Source organism: Microtus pennsylvanicus, chromosome 5 (genome assembly GCF_037038515.1).
Source record: "Microtus pennsylvanicus isolate mMicPen1 chromosome 5, mMicPen1.hap1, whole genome shotgun sequence".
In the NCBI taxonomy this organism is placed as follows: Eukaryota; Metazoa; Chordata; class Mammalia; order Rodentia; family Cricetidae; genus Microtus; species Microtus pennsylvanicus.
Window position 1 is genome coordinate 46,959,703 of NC_134583.1, and position 24,024 is coordinate 46,983,726.

At 40.3% G+C, this 24,024-nt stretch overlaps 2 protein-coding genes across 3 annotated transcripts in view; one reads left to right on the top strand and one right to left on the bottom strand.

Moving 5' to 3' along the window:
- LOC142849530 (interferon-induced very large GTPase 1-like) overlaps positions 1–24,024 on the bottom strand; it is an 88,516-nt gene that overhangs the window by 8,256 nt on the left and 56,236 nt on the right. For both annotated transcript variants that reach the window (XM_075971803.1, XM_075971802.1), the window contains exon 2: positions 13,118–13,333. The gene's annotated coding sequence lies outside the window, so the exon portion shown is untranslated. The remainder of the gene's footprint in view (positions 1–13,117; positions 13,334–24,024) is intronic.
- LOC142851304 (small ribosomal subunit protein eS6-like) overlaps positions 2,538–24,024 on the top strand; it is a 36,725-nt gene continuing 15,238 nt past the window's right edge. The window contains 2 exon segments of the mRNA XM_075975179.1: positions 2,538–2,840; positions 5,114–5,312. Of these exon segments, the coding sequence (XP_075831294.1) occupies positions 2,538–2,840; positions 5,114–5,312 (502 nt within the window).

Here is a 24,024-nt window from a genome sequence, read left to right on the forward strand (position 1 = left end):
TGTGTATGAGAGAGTGATAGAGGAAGACAGAGACAGAGAAACACAGAGAAAGAGAGATGGGAGAAAGATGAGGGAGGGAAATGGAGGAAATGGAGGGAGAGATTAGAAAGAGAGAGAAATAGAGAGAAAGAGAAAAAGAGAGAGACTGGGAATGTCTTGAATCTTTTGAAGCCTCAAAGCCCACCTCTAGTGACATATTTCCTCCAACATGGCCATAGCTCCTAATCCTTCACGGGGAATTCCACCAACTGGGAATTAAGCATTCATAGATATGATCCTATTGTCTTTCTCATTAAAACCATGTAACCATGTTAGTGAAGACTGTTTGTTAGTTTCCTAGACCTGAATAATCACACAGAAGCTATATTAATTACAGCACCTCTTGACATATTATCTTAGGCTTCTTATTAACTAGCTCTAAAACTTAAACCAACCCATCACCATTAATCAATGTATCACCATGTGTGGGAACAGCCACCCCAATTTATGATATTCCTGCCCCCATTTGAGGTGTTTAACTGCAAAGAAAAACATGTTTGACATAAAAATAGCATCTGCTCCTGGAGAAGGGGAAGGACTCTTGAGTGCATGGTGACCGTTCCTTGAACCATGTCAGGCTCAGGTCATAGCCCCTTCAAGGCCCCGTACTCATTTGGCACCATGGTATGAAAGCCAGCCCTAGCAGAACAATTAAGAAGCTGTTCCACCTCAACCTCATGCTCTGTGCATTCATTCAACCTGAATTTTTGGTCTTCAGGACATGCAGGTGCGGCATTTGGAGGTCCCCGTCGAGATATTGGAAAGAGAGGTGAGTGGACAGGGTCATCCCTTTACCTGGCAGCGACGTATTGGGGAAGAAAAAAAGAAATATGGGAAATACCCCCAGTAAATCAGAGATAAATTTTCAATTAAAGAGATTATTGAAAGAGCAGGAAACAGCTGTAAAAACTAAGACTTTAGAAGATTTTCTCAAAACTATTGAGACGTGAAGTCCCTGGTTCATCACCAGTGGGGCTCTCAATATTTCTGAATTGTAACATGTCCGAGGGGATCTTCAAAAAACATTGAGAAAGGAGGGACCTGAGGTCCTGCCATTTGCCACGTTCTCCCTTTGGTGACTGATCAGGGATGCTCTGCTTACAGAGAAAGCCTGGGTTAAGTAGGCTTTGGAGGCAACAAAAGAGGTCTTGTCTGAAATTCAAGAAAATTAAACTGAGGGTTGGAGAGATGGCTCAGTGGTTAAGAGCACTGCCTGCTCTTCCAAAGGTCCTGAGTTCAATTCCCAGCAACCACGTGGTGGCTCACAACCATCTGTAATGGGGTCTGGTGCCCTCTTCTCTCCTGCAGGCATACACGCAGACAGAATATTGTATACATAATAAAAATAATTTTTTTTAAAAAAAGAAAATGAAACTAAGGCTTCGCTTTGTTCTGATATTGCCTCCGACACGGACGTGGAACCATTCTACCCGGTAAGGTAGAGGAGAGAAAAACTTATGAGACTATGAAGGGAAAACCTCCAGAGACCGGGGAGGGAAATAAATCCTGGGACCGAGTTTCCCCTCAGAGCTTAGGGGTTCATCCCAAGCAAAATTCTTCAGAGCAAACAGGCCTCTACCCTTCTTTGTCTGATTTTGAATAGGGCTTGGGGGAATCAACAGACTTAGAAGAGGAAACTCTGGAGGGAGAAATCGCAGCTCTGCAGTGAGAATTATGCAGGGCCTATTTAAAAGAAAAAACAAAAGGGACCTCTGGGGAGCAGAACAAGCCTCCTCTCTACCCTCTTTCTGACCCATTCAGGACCCCTCCGGCCCCTCCCACTTGGTTGGGCTAGGAGGAGGCTCCTTGGGGAGGCGTTAAGTGCTGCCCAGTGGTTGTCCCTGTTATGGAAATTCCCGACCCCAACAATCCAGGGCAGGTTATTCGTCTTCAAGAACCTCTGGCCTTTAAGGATTTAAAACAATTAAAGGAAGCTGCCAGCCAATACAGCATGCAAGCCCCATTTACATTGTCTCTGATGGAGTCCTTTCTGGCCCTCAATCTCACCCCAAGTGATTGGTAGCAGATCTGTGGCACAGCACTTAGTAGGGGAGACTTCCTTATAAGGAGAGGAGAGTTTGAGGATAGATGTACCCAGACTGCTGCTCAGAATGTACAGCATGGGCAACTCCAGAGAAATGCTGACATGCTGGCGGGGACAGGTGCTTTTGGGACCATCCAGCAACATCTTCAGTACGATCTGGCAGTGTATGCCCAGGTGGCAACTGTGGCCATCAGGGCTTGGAGGGCCCTCCCTCTAACTGACGGTGGAGATCACCTGTCTAAAATCCTTCAGGGACCTTCCAAACCATTTTCAGATTTTGTAGATTGACTCACACAAGTAGAAGAGCGACTTTTTGGAGGTGTAGGAAACACCATGCCTATAGTAAAGCAGATAGCCTATGAGAATGCCAATAGGTATTCCAATAGGTATTACCAATAGGTAAGGAAGTCCTCCGTCCCCACTGGAAGAAGGGTCTTAATGACTATATCCGGATATGTCGAGACATCGATGGGAATTTTATTCAGGGACAGGTCTTGGCCGCTGTACTAGGGCCCCAAAAAGGCCAAGGGACCGAGGACTTGCTTTGGTTGTGGCCAAATTGGACATTTTTTTCTCAAAGAGTGCCCCCAAAATTCAACTAAAAATCTTTGTTGCCCGGCACTGTGCCCCCGGTGCAAGCGAGGATACCATTGAGCCAATGATTGTCGCTCTAAGACAGATGTGGAGGGACAGCCTCTTCTTCCTCCTACCAATCAGGGAAACTGGAAGAGGGTCCAGTCCCAGGGCCCCAAATCCAGTGCGTATGGGGCCATGACCTCCCTTCCAGGGAGCGGCAGGATTCGTTTTGTCCCCCAGAGCAGCCCCTTCACATCTTAGACCTCGTCTGGGGAACCCCAGGGAGTGCCGGACTGGACCTCAGTCTTGCCGCCAGAACAGTTTTGACACCCAAAATGGGAATACAGGCCCTGTCTACAGGGGTGAGGGGACCCCCCACCTCCAGGTACTATGGGCTTACTGTTGGGACGTGCTAATGTGTTCCTTAGGGGCATCCGTATACATCCCGGACTGGTGAATCCTGACTCTGAAGGGGAAATTAGGATTATGGCCTCTGTGGAGAGGGGAGTGACAGTAGTGCCAGCTGGGGAATGAATCGCCCAATTAATCCTCATACCAGTGGTCCCCTATGACACCTCTGTGTTAAAAGAGAATTGGGAAAGGCAATGCTTAGGGGAAACTGGGGCATCTGCGTTTTGGGTAGCCACCTTGAATAAACGCCCTCAACTCACCTTAAAGGTAGAGGATAGACCCTTTATAGGAATTCTGGATACAGGGGCGGACGTCTCCATTCTGGCTGAAAAACATTGGCCTAAAGCATGGCCTAAGAAGGTGGGGACTGCCACCATTCGGGGGATTAGCCAGGCGATACCCCCCAAAAGTGCAAAAATTCTAAAATGGCAGGATCCAGAGGGATAGACAGGCTATTTCCAACCATATGTCCTCCTGGGACTCCCAGTTAATTTGTGGGGTATGGACATTTTGGAAAACATGGGGGTCATTCTCACAATGCAGGGCCCCTCATCATCCCAGAAAGCCACCAGAATAATGCAAAAGATGGGATGGACTCAGGGCAAAGGCACAGGAAAGTCAGAACAAGGTTTAATGTGCCCGATAGTGAACCTCCCGACTGATACCTATGCCCCCAAGGATAGAAGAGGCTTGGGTCATTTTTGATGAGGGTCACTGTTGCGCCACCAGCGCCCATACCAATTAAATGGCTTGATAACATTCCAGTGTGGGTAGAACAGTGGCCTTTGTCTAGAGAGAAGCTTCAGGCGGCCCATGAGTTAGTTGAAGAACAATTGTAGGCTGGACATCTCGTCTCCTCTACCTCTCCATGGAATGCTCTCATCTTTGTTATAAAAAAGTCCTCTGGCAAGTGGTGACTGTTACAGGATCTGTGTGCCATTAATGCCACCGTGCAACCTATGGGACCCCTTCAGCAGGGCTTGCCCTCCCCGGTGGCAATTCCCCAAAAATGGCACTTGGTTGTTATAGACCTTAAGGATTGTTTTTTTCTCTATACCCCTGAATATTCAGGATAGCGCTCGCTTTGCTTTTAGTCTTCCCTCCATTACTTTTCAAGAGCCTGTCCTGCACCATCAGTGGGTCGTTCTCCCCCAGGGCATGGTCACCAGTTCTTCAATTTGTTAAATGTATGTGGCAGCTTGTTTGGATCCACTTCAGAGTAAGTTTCCCTCATTCCATATTGTCCATTATATGGATGATATACTTCTGGCAACACCAATAAAAGAGGAAAGTTTATCAATGTTTGCAGAGTTACAGACCCTTCTGGAGGGACATGGGTTCATTTTGGCCCCAGAGAAGGTGCACATGCAGCCCCCCTATTCCTATCTGGGCTTTCAAATCCAATCCATTGGGCTTCATTCTCAGAGCCTGCAGCTGGATTGCTCCCATTTACAGACCCTCCATGACTGGCAGAGATTATTGAAAGATGTTCAGTGGATCCGTTCCTCCTTTTCCCTTCCTACGGGAACTCTTAAGCCCCTTTATGACATACTGCCTGGGGACCTTTCCCCTGCCTCCCCCAGGATCATGACTCCAGCAGCAAAAGAAGCCCTATATGCCTTGCTTAATGCTCTTGAGCAAGCACATCTTCGCTGCCTCGATTTTGCCCCCCCTTTTTATTTCATGGTCTTTTCTTCACAGATTTCACCGACCGGCATTTTTTGGCAAGGGGGACCCATTTATTGGCTACATTTACCCACTTCCCCCGAGAAGGTGGTGACCCCATATTATGAAATGGTGCTGCAGCTCCTATGGAAGGCATATGATTTTAGTTTACAAGTTTTTGGCAAGATTCTAAATAAATTTCTGATCCCTTATCAAAAGGAAGAAATAACAAGGCTACAGAGGGTTCAAGATGGATGAACCTTGTTTATCGCAACCACTGGAGCCATTTTTGATAACCATTATCCTGATTCCCTTTAATTTTCATTTTAAAGAATCATCCTGTTATCTTTCCAAGAATTATTAACCTCTCCCCTCAAGGGAGTGCGCTCAGTGTTCACCGGCTGTTCTTCCAAGGGCTATGTGGTGGTGGTCTCTGATTCAATTAAAGAAAAGCAGCCCTTCCAATTCCTCAAGGGAGTGCGCTCAGTGTTCACCGGCTGTTCTTCCAAGGGCTATGTGGTGGTGGTCTCTGATTCAATTAAAGAAAAGCAGCCCCTAGGTCCAATTTCTGCCCAAGGTGCAGAATTCATGGCCTGCATTATGGCCTTTTCCCTCTTCAAGGATCAACCCTTTAATTTGTATACTGGATAGTATATATGTGGCAAGTATTGTTGGGCCATTGGAAACCTCACCATACATATTTACCTACCTCTCAGGTTTTTCACCTTTTGGTTCAGCTGCAAAGTCTTATATGCCAAAGAGTTTTTCCTGCTTTTGTTGGCTATATTCGGGTCCACACTGATCTGCCAGGGCCTTTGACAGAGTGAAATAAGCTTGCTGATACTCTCACCCACCCAATGGCATTGTTCCTTTCTGAGGAACAACGAGCCTGTCATCTTCATGAAAAGTATCATTTAAATGCCTCTTCTCTAAAGTTTCACTCTGGCTGTTCTCTAGCCATGGCTACTCAAATAACTTCCCAATGTCCAGCTTGTGCTCCATTTCATAATGCCCCCAAAGAGGGTGTTAATACTCAGGCCTCTGTCCTAACCACCTTTGGAAGATGGATGTTCTCATTTTTATCATTCTGCCTGTGTGACCCTTATGGAAGTGAAAAATATGTCTTTTGAGATGCAGTGCCTTAATGCTTACCTTAGGGGGCCTTGGAATGATTCCTTTGTAAACTTTACCCGCTCTTTGGTACATCAAATTATTGCAATTAATGAAACTTGTGCTAAACCTGTATCTGCTGAGGGATGGTGGAATACCATGGCCCAGATTGGGGGTTGGGTGCAGCAATGGGGAGGTGCCTTGTCCTTGGGGATCTTGGGACTAGTAGAGGTGGTAGTAGGCCTGCTCCTCTTAAAACGAGTCCTAAACATCTTTACCCTGACTGAGTTTGTCCACCGTCAGGTGTTACTCAGTCTGGTGCATGACTCTCCCAGAAGTCATGAGGTGTGGCTGCAGATGCTGAAAAAAATGAGTGTCTCCAAGGACAGGCAACCTTTGAGGAGACCCCTACCTAAGACAGGGCATCGGGGACCCTATGATGAGTAAGGGAAGGCACTTCCCTTGCAGGACCTGAGACAGGAACCCTTATTATAAAATAAAGAAGGGGGAATTGTGGGAACAGCTGCCTTGAGTTATGATATCCCTGCCCCCTTTTGAGGTGCTCAACTGCAAAGAAAAACATGTTTGACATAAAAATTACCCTCTGCTCCTGGAGTAGGGGAAGGACTCTTGAGTGCATGGTGACTGTTCCTTGAACCCTGTTGGGGTCGGGTTACAGTCCCTTCACAGCCCCCTCCTCATTTGGCACCATGGTATAAAAGCCCAGCCCCAGCAGAACAATAAAGAAGCTGTTCCACCTCAACCTTGTGCTCTGTGCATTCATTCAATTTGGACACCCTCCACTGATTCTTGGTCTTCAGGCCATACAGGCACGCAACCATGAGGGACTAGCAAGGTTCCAGCATCTTTCTCCTTTGGCAGCTGCATGGCATCTCTTTGAGTCCATTTACTCTCTCTCTCTCTCTCTCTCTCTCTCTCTCTCTCTCTCTCTCTCTCTCTCTCTCTCTCTCTTTCTCTGTTCTGATTTTTGCGTCTGACTTTACTCTGCTAAGCTGTTGGCCCAAACAGATTTGTTGATCAACCAATAAAAGCAACACATATACAGAAGGACATCTCATATCATGTCTGTGTGTGTGTGTGTGTGTGTGTATTGTTAGTATGAGTCTTTTATACACAACTCATACCACAGGAGAGATCAAGTTGTACAGGATTCTTTGTGGAACTACAGAATCAAATGAGTCCATGAAACACACCAGCACCTTGGAAATCTCTCAGAGGTTTACAATATGGGTCAGGTACTCATTCCCAACTTGGATTGAAAAACCTGGATCTACTTCATAGGGATAAAAGGTCACGTTATGCAAATTAGCTGTATTTCTACTGTTTCTTTGTCTTCAAGCTCTATATAAACTAGCCTGTTACCCCAATAAACAAGCTGTTCTGGTCACAGACTTGCAAGCTCTTCTTTTCTCCTATGTGCTCACAGCCACCTATATCTTTGTTTCTGTCCTCCCCTGGGTCTTCAGACCACAGGCAACTTGAGTAGTCTGGCAGCCAGGGGAAGGAGAACAATCCGCTTCCTACTTCAGGCCTCCACAAGAAGTAGGCATACATGCAATGCCCATATACACATACAGCAAAACACTCATACACATAAATAAAAATAAATAAATCTTAACAAAATTTTGTGGAGAACAAAGGAGACAAAGTGATAGGAGGTGGAAAAGGTATGTAGTATAGGGAGTATATTTAGAAAGGACCACACCATTTTGCAAAGTTTTTTCATTAACTTGTTTTTCTAAATTTTTGCTCTTTCCACCCTCATAACAGATTTTGTATATAGGTCTCAGGCTGAAGACTCGTTTCCTTCCTTACAACCAAGTATCAGAGATAGCCTGACAGCAAGCATGCACTATGGAGTGCTCATCAGTCATTAGTATAGAACATAAAGCTTCCTCTAAAATATATGAGAACGGACCTCCACTTTGCCTTACAGTCATGATATTTGTCTAGTGTTCTTACCATGTTGCTGTCTGCTTGTCTGCCTAAGGCATCAGCAACTTTTCTAATATTATATGAAAAGGACAGACCCCTTGGATCCATGACATGAAATATTTCAAAATAATAAATAAATTATTTTCAAAGTACTAAATTAAATTATATACTTGAACAGAAATATCTATAAAAATTTATTACTATCTATAATGTATATGTGTAAATTTTAGGGAATTAGTAAGAGGCCATGGGTGACATTTAAAGGGAGGAGAGATATATCACATTGATTTGAATTCATTCAAAAATAGTAAGGGAGTTTATGTGTGTGGTATAAGTATGGGGGGAGATGGAGAGGACAGTAAAAATTAGGGAAATATGGAGGCATAACTAACACTGAAGACCCTTCAAAAATGACATTAGGAAACCTACTTCTGTAGATGCTTTCTAAGACATATATGTGCATATATTTTTAAACAAGTTAAAATGGAGTTACTCTATTTATGGGTGATTATTCTCTTACTAGATATCACAGTTAACATAAAAAGATGAACAGTGAAAGAACTGCATTATCCTTTTTAGAAGTGTTGGCCAGTGTGAGACTCCCAAACTTACAAGTTGTGGTTAGTTCTCCTGTTCTCATCCTAAAACTTGATGGTAAGACCTTATTGTTGAAGACACTGCATACTTGAGTCCTAAAATGCTGGTTCTTGCTTGGGAGTCTCTATCCCTACTGGCTAGCTTTCACAGTGGTGGAAGTTGCTACATATGCTGCTGGATTCTGTCATCTGCATGGCTTCAGGTATTGAATTAAGCTGACCAGTGAAAGAGAAAGGACAGACACACGTACAGAAAAGCTAAGATCGGGTAAGCTATGCTCACTCTGATGAAAGGTACTAAGTGCAGCACAGAAACTCATTGTGTTTATTTTATATTTCTGAAGGAGGAAGCAGACTTAGCTAATTTTTGTAGCAGGTCTTTGAAAGGGAGCAGTCTCAGGATTCCCTCATCCAGGAGGAAGATGCTCAGGTTGATAGGTCTTGTATACATTGTTAATCTTTTCACTTAGACCAGTGGAAGGCTTTGGAATTGCCTTCTGAGCTTCAGTGGCAGAAGGCTGACCCTTCTGCGTGTCTAGGGAATTAGTGTCCTTGACTCACAGTAGTGCCACGTCAACAACATGCATCCACTCAGAACATCATTGGTTCCCTCAACATCCAATCAGGGCTTTATCTGCTTCACACAAAAAGCTAATCATAAATATTTCCTATCTGAGAATTTGTAACCCACATTAATGACCTGTCTGTCATCATAGCAAGGCATGCTTCTGTTGCATTAGTGATGTGAATATAACAGGAGTAATAAATCACTTTCTGTTAAGATTTAAGAACTTTTCAAGTTGATACCCATGCCTCTTACTATTTCTGCAAATGATGTCTAGACAGTTTATATGTTTTCAAGAGCCTACCCCTACTATTCTGTTAAATCGACAGTATTTCACTGATTCTTGCTGACTTATCATTACACCCATAGGTTAGTGAATCACCTAAGTCTCATCAGAGAAGCTTATTTTGCAGCAAGCAGCAATTTAAAAGGAGATTCACAGCTTGCCAGGGTTCAGAAAATAAGAGACTGTGGAGTTCTCAGCCATATTTGGGACATCTATCTCATACCTCCACCTCCCATGGCTCTTAATTCTTGCAGAACATTTGGCAAAAAGATTGTAAGAGCCAAAGATGGTGGATAATTACTAGGAAACAGTGTTTTCTCAACAGAAAGGAAAAGGTAAGTATGTGAACGAACACAGTCATGACAGCATGTACTAAATTTGCACAAATCCAGGCCTGACAAAAATCTCAGCATGGGGAACAGAAGTAGATATGACGACCTGCTCCTTCTTAGCTGAGGTGCTGTTGGTATTTTACAGATACTGGGAGAGTTAGAGTTAGTTTTTCTAAAAGGTGTTTCCCTTGTCAGATTGTCTAGGCTGCAGTGAATGGCCACACATCCAAGAATATATGGGCAGCACAGACTGAACCTGGAGAGTGTGGAAAAAATAAAAAATTAAATTAAAAAGGGATACAAAGTTCAGTCAGTAGGGTAGGGAGATGAGAAAGGAAAAGATGGCAGAATTAGATAAATAGGATCAAAATATATTGTATGAAATTCTCTAAAAACTATCTCACAAACATTTATATAACAACATGTTTAAATGAACTATGAAATTAAATGCAAAGCATAAAACTCCTATCTTTTCAAAAGTAAAATAGAAGAAATCCTAGATAAAATCCTGGTATGATTATAGCATTTTAGATAAAACCAAATTGAATAAAGCATTTATTAATGTTATAGTTTGTTTCTAAACTGCCTCCCAAAGTGACATATTAAAAAGCTTATTACCAATTTGTTGCTCCTACTGAGAGATGGAACCAGCTGGTCATGGAGTGAATTCTCAGATACTATAAACATCATCAAGTTTTCCTCCATTAAGTTCATTTTCTCAGGTATTTAGTTACAGTGATAAGAAACTGACTAGTATCATTTCACTCAATTTAAAAATCTCTGCTTTGTAAAATGCAAAATGAAGAGAACAGGAAGCTGATCCATAGGCTTGGAGAAAACATAGAATATGTAATAAAGTAGTGTCATTGAAAACACAAGCAACCTTTGAAAGCCAAAAGCATGAAATTGAACAGCACACTTGAAGACTGGGTCAAAGATGGAGGTAAATAAGCTCTTCACAAAGATTTACAGATTGCTTATAAGTTTAGAAAACATTTCTTTTTTTTTCCAACGTGATGTGCCATTTTGGAAATGCAAGTGAAAGCAATCAAGAATTATTATTATTATTATATTGAGTAACATCTGTGTTCTTGACAATACTCCATACTTATGAATTCCAATAGGCTACCACCATTTATGAAGACTGGATTTCTGCACAACTATACATTTGTGCGTATGAATATGCAATCATATCCCCTGGTATTTTCACAAAGGAATTGCAAAGTAATATTCACAGAAACATATGCACACTGGTGGCTTTAAAGCTTTTTCATGTTTGCTAACTAAGATGGAGGTAAATAAGATACCTATTGTGTCCTTGAATCTGAAATGTTTTTAATGAGCTCCTGTATTGGGACACTTGTGTTCCAGTTGGTGGCGCTGGTGGACATAGAAAGGGCTTTTAAGAAAACTAACTCTAGTTTTGCCCACAGTAACTGAAACAGGATCTCTGCCTTCATTGTGTGTCTGTACTTGGCCTGAAGTCACAGAGGTAAGTTATTGTCCTCTTGAGCAGTATTGAATCCCAGAAGAGGAAAACTCAGAGGAATAACCTAACTACCTTTTAGATGAGATTTTTTTCATGAGGGCAAGGTTCCATTTCCTGTGACGGGTAAAAAGATGTCCAATTTAACAATTATGGGACCACCTTTCATGGGTGACCACCTTCTAGTTTCTGAGACTTTGATGAATCCATGATGTGCAGAACCACATCAGACCAGGATGGCTCAATCATGCATCCATTTTTTTCTCTCTCTTTGAATCTAAGTCTCCCATGCTAATACCCTAATGACAAATTTTAGTACCACTGATTCTCCTGCAAGTGTTCATCCCAGCCTGGCCATGTAGAGCAAATATCCTGTATCTTTTTATTTTTTTAGCCACTATACATTTCTTTAACTGGATGCCAAGAATCTTTGGAACTGTCGTATTCCTGGTTTTCATCCTAAAACCTTTGGTAAGATTCCTAGTGTCAAGCTTTACTCTTTACAGATTGACCTTACTTCCTAAAGTGTATTAAGAATATAAAATACTGAATAAAGAATCATGCAAAAGTTAGACGAGACCTAACTTAATCATGTAAAATTTAGCTCCATCCCTTTTAACCAAAGTCAGGCCAGAAATAGCCCATTCAGATTCCAGTTCATTGCCTCATAAAAGGTTAGTGTAATTATTTACTCATGATGATTTATTAAAATCAAAATAGTAAATGAAAGCTTTAAATTTTTCCTCTTCCTGAACTTTGTCTGACTCTTCACCAGAGATATGCTATAACTAACTCTTCTTTTTCCTCTTCTAGCTCAATTCAGAAAAAAACATTCTTTAAGTAGTTGATTGGCTCCTATTGGCCTCTTCCTAGTCATATCCATCCTCCTATATAAAAAAGATCCTGTTCTGGGCCAGCAATATGGCTTAGTGACTACTTGCCAAACAAGCCTAACAACGTGAATTTGAACCCTGGGTCCCATATAAACTTCAAAGGAGAGAGGATAGTCCACGGAGCTGTCCTCTGACCTCCTCTTGTGAGTTGTAGCAAGTATGCTTTCCCCATCATGCAAAAGCCACACATTAACAACAAAACATTACAAATATAAGAAAAGATCCCTTTTCCCCATGGCATTTATTATGATTATAAGATGTTACTATTGCATTAGTTTTTCTGTTGCAAATGTCCTTTTATATTTTCTGCACTAAATTTTCAAAAATGACTTTCTCATTACTTGATTTTATTTGGTCACACAAATGTTCAAGTTAGTTTTTGTTTACCATATGTCTCCATTATCTTCACATAATTTTAGATTAATTATTATTGTAATAATTTTAAGAATATTCAGAAATTTGGACTTACTTTTTCTCCTTAGCATTTTCATTTTGTGAAAATGAGAAAGTTGTTGGGATTGTCCTCTCTTTCTCCCTCCTTTAAATGGCTAGGTTTCACTGTAGGTCTGCTTTCTCCTGCTATGACATATGGAGCTGAAGCTACTGTTTTTCCTTCTAGCTCAAGCTATTTCCCTCCCCTTTCAGTGACCCTTCTCTTTTGCACAGTATGCTAATGTCTAAGAGTGGCACAGGTGCCCTCTCCCTTCACTTCAGATTGCCTTGTCACTTGAAGACATGTAATGTGCTTTTCTGAAAAGAAAATGCATCAACTGGCTCCAGAGGAGAAGGTCTTAGGTCCAACTAAAACTCATGAGAATGCAAGAAACTTTGCTCACAGAGGAATACTGCCCAGTGAGAAGTTTTCTTTTTTATCCTGGGGTTACATTAAAACGTCCTCTACATCGCTAACACTTGAAGATGGACGTCATAGACAGTAATGTCTGTTTTCCTTGGGGTTGGCTTCATTTCATGTTTTCAGTGGAGCAGTTGGCAATGTGAATTTGAGATTCAGTACCGAATTATTTTTGTAGTACCAGCATGTCATAATCACTGTGCTTCTAATGGCTCTTTTAACTTTTCCATCAATTTCTATTTTGTATTATCTATTCAGTTTCAAACTTACTGTCCACCCTGTTTCCTACCTATTCTTCCACTTACTTGTCTCCTTGAGGCAAGTCTGCTGCTCCAGAGAGAAGTGCAGGAAGAGTGGGATCCTTCCAGGAGGAGGCAATGCTGCAGACTGTCAGCTACCTCTCTGACAGGGGGCTTTATCTGAGGGTAGGTGCTCCATTTACTCTGAGCATGGCAATCCTCAAAGTCCTTCTTGCTTGGAGGAGTCTTCTGTTATTTCTGTTTATACCATGAGTTGTGTCTCTAGGGAATGCAGAGTACAGTTTATCAATAACTAATCTCACATAAAAAAATTAAAGTTTTTTTTTTTTTTTGGAATGAGGGAAAACCAAAACGGGCAAGACAGCTAGATATCTTAGTAGCTTTTATGAAGAGAAAGCTAGATGAGAGTAGAAAGCCATGCTTTTTGAATCAGACGTCACAAAATCAGGCAGGTGCTGGGGTGATAACTCTGTGGATAAAGTGCTGACTATGTAAGGATTAGGACCAATGTGCACATCTCCAGAATACACATAAACGTTAGGCATAACAATGGTGTCTCTGATACTAGCACATAATAGACAGCAACAACTAGGAGCAAGATAACTAGCTAAATTAACCAGAATTCCTTAGTTCCAAAGGAAAATCATCAGAGTTAAAGTTTGGAAGAGGATTTGAGGGGAAGCTGGATACTTTTTGCTACAAAGTAGTTAGAAGAGAAATGAGCATTTATCTAAGTGATTGTTGCTTGCAATGGACTATGAGTTTATAAGTAACTTAAATGTTCTCCTTTTAAGAATATGGTTGGATTGGAAGAAAACTTTAAGAAATTATGACAAATAGGAAGTTGAAATACTCCATGAAACCTCAAGTAATCCTTATGGGAATATCATTTTAAAATACATTCTTTTGAAATTTATGGTTGAAGACCTTTGATTTGAATGTAAGAATACTTTTCCCTCCACACTTACTTTAGGAGATGATTCAGATATTTGTCTATAAGACAGATAACCACTTTTCTAGGGAAAGAGTGTAGTTTTCTAGGGAGTAAGGAAGGAACTTGACTGTCAGCAGAGAATGCTCCTCCTTGCTTCTCACCAGCATTTGGTCTGGTTATTTGCACAACTATTGCTTAAAGTGACCCCAGAGACTCAATCCACTCCAGGATAGCTGGAGTAAAGTAGCTTTTTCCTTCCATCATGGCTCCACTGCACACAGTAAGCAAGTCTCCACACACAATACTATTGATGGCTGGGGAAGCTTTCCCAAGGCCCTGAACATACACACACACAAAAATGACTGTGTTATCAAGTCTTCTTACTTCAAAATTTCAATGGAGCACAAATTGGGAAATGACAGCACAAGAAAAAAAAAGAAAACGAAAAAGGAAAAAATTTTTAAAAAGCTTGCTAAAAACACTGGTTAATCAACAGACACACAGTAGACTTACAACTCTCCTTTCACCCATGAATGAATATAAATAAGCATTTTTGAGAAAAGGGCTTTGAGTGAGAAATGAAACTGAAAGCCTCTGTTCAGTAGTGAGGCAGGGCTGATTAAACGATAACAGGAAACTATTAACTATGTTTTGGGATGAGGGGAGGCTGAACCTACACTAAACTTCCTACAAGGCTGACTTACTAGAACTCCAAATAGTTTGGAGAGTTGGAATTCTGCATGTCACACGTTATCTTGGGCTATCTTAGCCCCTAAAAAAGTTTTTTTTTGTCTGCTTTTTTATTTGTCCTTCTTGCAGGGAGGAACTGCTTGTTCACCTTGGCCACCAGGTTAGCTTAGCCCCGAAATAACCATACAGAAATTGTATTAATTAAAACACTGCTTGACCCATTTGCTCTAGTCTTTTATTGGATAACTCTCAGGTCTTGATTGAACCCATTTCTATTAATTTGTATATCGCCATGTGGCAGTGGCTTACCGGGAAAGATTCAGCATGTCTGACTCTGGTGGCTCTCTCCTACTTTGCCTTTCTTCCTCCCAGCCTTTAGTTTTTACATATATTCCCCTATCGCATCCTCCATGTCTCAAGAGATCTTAAAGTTATAGAATGTTACTTTCCAGCAAGAATTGGCCAAAGTCAAGCTTCCTTTTGGTTACCAGGCCTGCTTTTGTATAAACAAAAATAGAAGGGAGAGGCAATACACAGAGTTAACATTTAGGTGTTAACCTCGCAATACAACTCTGGATAGAAGTGGCATCTGTACCCTAGAAAACTTGGACAGATTGCAGAGGACTCTTGTATCCCAGATGCTCAGTAGGGATATTCCCAAAGGGTTATAAGCATAGTCAGACCGATGTGCTAGGACATGCCCAAAGGACTATTGCTAGGAATGAGGCTGTGCTACCCATGTAAACAGGTGAAAGTTCTGAGATTACACAACAGCAAAGCATAACAGCAGAGTAGAGAGCAGAGAGGAAATGTTCCTCCAAGCCAGAGGCCACAGAGGCTGTGTCCTAGTTAGGAATGTAAAACAGACTACAAAATACATGTGAAGGTTTTAAAATTCATTTTGCATTCCATCCACAGTTCCCCTCTCCCACCTTCTCCCTCATTTCCTATCCACTTCTCAAAGAGGGTAAGGCCTCCCACAGGGTGTCAACTAAGCCTGGCAAATCTATTTGAGGCAGGACCAAATCTCTCCCCCATTGCCCTTCTCCCACACTGGGCATCAAGGCTCTGCAAGGTATCCCACCATAGGGAATGCCAGAGACAGAGAAGCTGTAACCCAGGAAGGAAAACCAGAAAGTGAGTGACCTCAGATGGTTACGTATGTGAAATCTTTCTGGGTTTGCAGGGATCCAGGAAATGGGAAAACACCCAAATGCAATCATTTTGCATCCAGGAGTTGTTTTTTTCAGACCTGGAATTAGAGGGACCTCCAGTCCCAAGCTGCAGGGGGACTTCTAGGTAATTTCTATTAGATAGAAAGTGTCAGTGCTGTCTTGTCACACACATTACTAGAACATCAGTCCTTTTGCTTGTGTTTTTTGATTTAATTTTATCATATATATTTAATATATATAATCACACACTAATTTAACCAAATCCAAAGTCTATACACGTCTTTGAACCTCTATACAGTCAGAATGTGCTTTATGAAGCTATGGATAGATTCATGTCTATCTGTCTATCTGCCTGTCTGTCTGTCTATCTATCTATCTATCTATCTATCTATCTATCTATCTATCTATCATCTATCTATCTATTTATCATCTATCTATCTACAGTTTTCATTATCCATTCACTTGTTGATGGACATCTTGATTGATTCCAGTTTTTTTTTTGCCCTACTGAATACAGGAGTGGTAGATGCAAAGGTGTGGTGGAAACTGAAGAGTATAATGTTGTAATTATAATGGATTATATTCTCAAAAATTAGAAATAATTAAAAAAATTCTTGGAAGTGAAAGTTTCTTTTGTAGGGTAAGGAGCTCTCTGGATATATGTCCAGGAGTGAAACAATTGAGCCATATGATAGTTATATTTTTAAGTTTTTGAAAAACATCTAAACTGATTTCCACCTGGCTTTATTTTTGCCCCTACCAATAGTGAATGAAGAGTCTTCTCTCCCCACATCCTGTCATTTATTCTCAGATTTGTTGATGAGAGTCATTATGACCCCAATCAAGTGCTCTCTCAAAGTGGTTTTCATTTGCATTTCCCTGATGATTAGTGATATGAAATTTGTCATTTCTCTTGATACTCATTGATCACTTTTCTTTCTATTCTTTCTTTCTTCCTTCCTTTCTTTTCTTTCTTTCTTTTCTTAAACTGTCTGTTCACTTCATGTGCCAGCTTGTTGATTGACATTTTTATTTCACTGGTACTAAAGTCTTTGTTCCATATCAAATGATTTTTGTATGATGGATGAAATGAATCTACACTCATTCTTTTGCAAATAGAATCCAGGTTTGGCAGCACCATTCACTGAATAGACTGCCTCTTTTTATTGTATATTTTGCTTTTCTTGTCAAAAATTAACTGGGCATAGCTTTGTCACTTTATTTTTGGATCTTTATAATATTTCATTGGTTTATTTGTCTATTTTCCCATGCTACTACCATGTTGTCTTTATTACCGTATCTTTCATTATATTTCTGTTTTTCCCTTCACCATCAAAAGATTTTTTTTTCTCACATAATATATGCTGATTATTTTTCCCACTCTCTCTACTTCTGCTGCTTAATCCCTATTTCTACCCCCATTTGGATCCATTCCTTTTTGCCTTTCATTAAAAAAACAGACAGGTTTCTAAAGGATTATAATATAATATAATGATAATAAACGGATATGAATGCATTGGGATTAATAAACAGAAACAAAGGAACTCAAGAAAAGGCACAAGAGTCAGAGATGTACTTGTTTTGTACACTAGGGAATCCCATAAATATACTAAACTATAAATAATAATTTTATGTTGAGGGCCTTGATTCATTTGGGGTTGAATTTTGTTCAGGGTAATAAGTATGGATGTATTTGGATTCTTCTTCTTTATCTTTTTTTTTTTTTAGTTACCACACTGTTTGGACCATTAGCTTAGGCTTCATATTAACTAACTCTTACATCTTAAATTAACCCTATTATTTTTGTATCTCCACGAGGCTGCGACTTGCTGGGTAAAATTCCAGAATGTCCTGTCCTTCTCCTTCAGCAGCTACATGGTATCTCCCTGACTCTGCCTACTCTCTATATCTCTTTCAACCTGGCTGTATTTAGATTTTTCCACAAAAATCCATCTAGTTTGACAAGCACCAGCTGTGGAATATATCTTTTTGCCCAATGTGTGTTTCTGGCTTCATTATAAAAAAATAGTTGTCACTAGGAATTTGGATTTATGTCTGGTCTTCATTTTGATTCCATTGATTGGTATGTCTGTTTTTGAGCCAATACAATTCAGTTCCTATAACTTTAGCTCTGTAGTACAGCTTGAAATCAGGGATAGTGGATACTTCCAGCTAATGCAGCTAAAAATAATTCTTTTATTATTCAGGACTGGTTTAGGTATTCTGTGTCTATGTATTTCCATATGAAGCTGAAAAGTTTCTTTTCAAGAGAATCTTTAAACTACACACTATTCAAAAGACTTAAGTCTGAGAAGACTGAATTACTCTATAGAGATTTCCTATCATATCTCCATGTAGGGCACGTCATAAGAATAAGAACAAAGGCAGTTAGTCATCCAGAGCGTAGTCCTGTCAGGTGCCCAGCCTTATCTTTGAGATTGGTAGTGTTGGTGCCTCTCTCACTCTCTTGCTCTGGACTTGGCACACACCACTATCTCTGTGCATCTGGGTTTGCTAATTCTTATGACTGCTGAGTCTTGTTTCCCTCCAGTCCACATCACCTGCTCTAGGTGATCTGCAACTCAGAACTAAGAGAAACATTTAGTAGCATGTCCTTATGGGGCTGTTCATAATTTTTACCTGCATATTTTTTTAGAACTTGAAGCAGAAATGTGTCCTAATAGTATAGAAGATAATTGTGTCTCTTTCCATATACTTTTTTCCATCTAAATATCCTGTAATTTTTACCAAGAAATGGATATCTTTTTCCAGATAAATAAAAGACAAAGACTTTTTTATGTTTTAATATGTGAACAACAACCTTTTTAAAGTTCAGAATTGACATATTCAGAATTAATTATTAACTACTATTGAAAAAATGACTGAATGAAAAGATTTTTTTATGTTTTCTCTATAGAGAAATTTTAAACTGATGCACATATATAATTATTTCTTATTTTAATGTTTTGTTGCTTAAAGACTCTTCTCTAAGATACAACTTACAGAAGGTCGCAATAGACTTTATGTAAAAACCATCATTTATAGATAATTGCTGTCACACTAAAATACTAGCTTCCAAACATTATGATATTAGAGCTCTTTCTGCTCTGAGAGACACAATCACTCAGTCTTTCTCCCTTGCACTGCAACAGATTACCATCTACAGCCTCTCTTCATTTTTGCCCACACCTCCTGTGGATCCTATAGACCATCCCCTCTAACCTCACCCACCCCACAAACACTTGTTGCAGTATCCCAGACCCCAGTTCCAGCAGGCACCTCCTGCTCAACATAGGCCATGCCAGGCAGAAAGCCAAGTAGGCTTCCCATAGACCTTCTCCTCTCTCCCTCTTTGGTTCCCTAGACCCCATCTCTCAGTTTTGTCCCTAGTGCTATAACAGATCACCAGCAACAGACACCCTCCATCCATGTTAACAGTTCCTGTGGACTGCAGGAACCATACCCTTCTAACCTCCTGCCACTCATAACTATATCCCAGCCTCTAGCCCAGCTAGCGACCATTCCCTGTGAACACACCTGCTGAGCAGCCCTGAAAACACAGGCAACTGACAGCCATCATGCTCTCTGAGAACTCAGAGGGGAAACAGAAACCAGGGAACAAAGCACCTGCCTATCATAGACAAGCTCATAAATTAGTGCCTAGAGCTACTAGCATCCCAAACCTAGATGTCAAGACAACAAAATAAAAAAATAATCAATAGAGTTCTCCAGGGAGAGACCACTATGTTACCACAGCAGAGCCTGAATATTTCAACATAAATGAAGCTCAAGAAAAAGACCTTAAATCTAACTATATGAAGATAATAGAGGTCCTGAAAGAAGAAATTGATAAACCCCTAAAAGGAATCCAGGAAAACACAATCAAAAGAAATAAATAAAATAATTCCTTAAAAAAGCCAACAAAATACAAACCAATAGATGAACTCAATGAATAAAACTGTTTGATACCTGAAAATGGAAATAGAAGTAATAAGGAAAACACAAACTGGGGGAATCCTGAAAATGAAAAATTAATGAACTCAAACAGTAACTACAGAGACAAGCTTCACAAACAATACAAGACGGAAGAGAAAATCTCTCTTAGGTATTGAAGATACAATGGAAGAAATAGATAATCAGACAATCAAATGTTAAATCTAAAGTAATACTGATATAAAATATAGAAAAAATATGGAACACTAAGAAAAGACCAAGCCAAAGAACAGTAGGAATAGCAGAAGAAGAATCCCTGCTCAAAAGCCCAGAAAATATTTTCAACAAAATCATAGATGAAAATTTTTCTAACCTAAAAAAGGAGGTGCCTATCATGGTATAAGAAGCATACAGAACTCTCAATAGATTGAACCAGAAAAGAAAATCCCCCTGCTACATAATAATCAAAACACTAAACGTACAAAACAAAGAAAGAATTAAAAAAAACTCAAAGGGAAAAGTACCAAGTAACATATAAAGGCAGGCCTACTAGGATTAAACCTGACTTCTCCACGGTGATTCCAAAAACCAAAAAAAGCTTAAACAGATGTGCAATAGACTCTAAGAGACCATAGATGCCAGCCCAAACTACTATATCCAGCAAAGCTTTCAATCAACATAGTTGGGAAAAATAAAATATTCCATTTAAGATATATTTAAATAATATCTATTTACAAATACTGCCACACAGAAGGCACTAGAAAAACTCCAACCAACGGAGGTAAACTATGCCCATGAAAGTCTATGAAATAATGTCACACCAGCAAAATCAATAGAAGGGACACACACACAGAGACACACACAGACACAGACACACAGACACAGAAACACACACACACACACACACACAGAGATCTTGCACCACTGCCAACAACAATAACAACAAAATAGTAAGTACATTAGTTTCTTTTGCTGTTTTTACAAACAGTCCTGGAAAAAACTTATTCTCAGGTGCATCTAGAATATACACTTTAAAAATCATATCATTATTAATTCTTTGAGAATTTAAAACCATGCAGTTTTTGCCTTTCTCTATCCTTATCTCCCCTTTCACAGAATGTTAAGTCGTCTCCTCCTCCTCCTCCTCCTCCTCCTCCTCCTCCTCCTCCTCCTCCTCCTCCTCCTCCTCCTCCTCCTTTTCTTCCTCCTACTCTTATTTCTCCTATGGAACCCAGTTGGGGCTGTCTAAATACTCCTGGGAATGTAGCCTGCCCTAGAGTGTGGTCACACTGCTCCCTCTCCTAGGAGCTATCAGAAGCTAATGGTGCTCAGCTAGCAATGTGCTTTTATGCCCAACTTTTCCTGTATGCTGTAATGTTGTCTGGCTTGGGCTTGTGTAAGACTCATACATATCCAGATTCATAGAAATGCCCATTCTAACCAAAATGAGCCAGATATTTTTTGAGTAAATGTTCCTGTAAATGGTTTTCTTCCCTAAGTATTATTGTTTCTTGTTTATATTTCATTTAATTTTACCTTCACTTTCTAAACTTAATACATCTTTCTTTGCCTTAATACACTGAAGTTAAAGAAACTCTCCAACTATCTTTAAGAGTGCTCAAATGATCTTGCTCCCATCCAGCTTTGGCACTGGGATGAGAGTATAGAAAGATTAAATATCTAAGACAGGGCCTCCACAATCTCAGAGGTGATGGTGATATTTTAGGGTATTTGTCTGTTTCCCACTAGGCTGGGGCTTGGTTTTGCTGAGAAACAGAAACTGAATCATTTCTCAGAAAGCATTAAGTGCTGACTGAGCACTCCTGACTGCATCTGTCTCCTCTCTCTGACCAAGTTCCTACATTAACCCATGTGGCAATTTCAGCATCTGAGCTCCATGGACATGGAAAAATACAGTGTTAAGTGAGGAAGCACAAGTTCAGAATGAGAAAACAAAATGCTCTCCCTCACATGCAGATCGTGGCCTCCAATGTATATGTGAATAGATGTAGATAGGTGAAAGTGTAGGTAAAGTCTAAAGAAAAGATCTCTTGAAAACGACTGGCATTAACCAGTGATCAATTATGTTTGCAGGGATGAGATAATGATCTAGTTTTGTTCTTCTACATGGAACTATGCAAATAATCAGACCAGTTATTAAAGATATTATCTATTCTCCAAGGTTTATCTTTGGCCTCTTTGTCAAGAGTCAGGTGGCTATAGGAGAGTGGGCTTATACCTATTCTCAGTTCTAATGCTTTGATCCATGTGTCTGATCAGTGTGCAGTGTTTGGCAGTTATAGTAGTGCAGCTGTACACATGAAGTTGAAATGATTGGGACTACACGTGGAACCCTGGATAAAATTGAGCCAGCCAAACTCCCAGCATGGATCACGGTAGGAGGTTGGACTCGTGATGTCCTATCTCCTGGTGAGAAGCTATTAGCAGTTGATGATTGCTGCGGGAGAGTCAATATTGTCTGTATGTGGGCTATGAGAGGCTACCCATACTCCCACATCAATGCATATAGAGGTTAAACTAAATGGACTCAGAGCATAATATTTTTAATTAAGGCCGTACATGATATTGGAAGGAAAATGTAATAGTGGGGATTAGAACTGAAAAGGAGAGAATGATGGAGTAGATTTGATTAAAACATATTATATACATGGGAGCCATTATGGGGCTAGCAAAAAACCTGTCACTAGTAAAATTCCCAGAAATCCACAAAGATGACCACAGATAATACCCTAAGCAATAGTGGAAAGGTCCCTGAACTGGCCTTCCCTGTAGTCAGACTGATGACTACATTAAATGTCACCATAGAATCTTCATCCAGCAACAGATGGAAGCAGATGCAGAGTCAACCATGGAGCATTGGACTGTGTTGCAAGGAAGAGGGTGCTTGCTGGTCCTGGTGACATGGCTACCTTAGCCCCGAAATAACCACACAGAGACTATATTAATTAAAACACTGCTTGGCCCATTAGCTCTAACTTTTTATTGGCTAATTATTACATCTTAGTTTAACCCATTTTTATTAATCTGTGTATCGCCCTGTGGCAGTGGCTTACTGAGAAAATTTGGCATGTCTGTCTCTGGCGGCTCCATGGTGTCTCTCCCTTACTCCACCTTTCTTTCTTCCAGCATTCAGTTCTGTCTTCCCCACTGTCAAAGTTCACTTGAAGAGTAGAAGGAGTGAGAATACCAGCAAAGATGTCAAGACCATGATGGGGATACCTTCTAAAACAGCTTACCTGATATAATAGGAGCTCACCAATCCCAGCCTGACAGGGAACCAGCATATTACCAAATTAGGCCCTCTGAATGTGGATAACAGTTTTATGACTGGGGCGAAGTGTGGAGCCACTGGCAGTGAGTCCAGGATTTATCCCTATTGCTTATGTGGGTTTTTGGAAGCTATTCTCTTTGGAGGAATACCTTGCTCAACCTAAAAACAGTGGGACGGGCAGGGTTTTTTGGTTCTACCTCAAAACAATGTGCTGGACCTTGGGAATCCTCACCCTCTCTGAGGAGTGAATGTGGAGTAGGGTGGGGAGAAGGTAGATGGACTGGGAGGGTGGAGGAAGTGGGGACTTGGATTGGTATATATTATGACAAAAGATAGTTTTTTTTTAAAAAATTAATTAATTTAAAAAAATTAAATTTTAAACTTCATTCACTGTTTTCATTTCTCCTTTTGAGGTCTATCTGTTCAGTCCATTGGCTCATTTATATGCTGAAAGATTTGGAGTTGGAGATATTTAATTTTGGAATTTTTATACATTCTCAATATGAATAAGCTATCTGACAAAGACTTTTTTCTTATTATGTAGGTTGTCTTTCATTATGGTGTTTATTTTCTTTGCAAGGCAAAAGAATTTTTAATTTCATGTCAACAAATTTGTCAATTTTTCAGGTTATTTCCTGGATTAATCCCCGTCTTTCCAAAAGTTCCTTTCTTTAGATTTTAGCGTTACCCCTTTACATATATACATGTATACATTATAGGTCAGATCTGCAAATGAGAGAGATAATATTGTTTTCCCTTTCTGAACTTATGTAGCTTCATTTAATTTTATCTTTTCCATGTCCACTGAACTCTGATTTTGGAATATCCAATTGGGTTAGCCTGGGGACTTGGTCATAGAGAAGAGACAGGTCAGCCATGGTCAAGAGCATTCACATATGGTTACTGCACTGAGGAGTGTTCAGATATT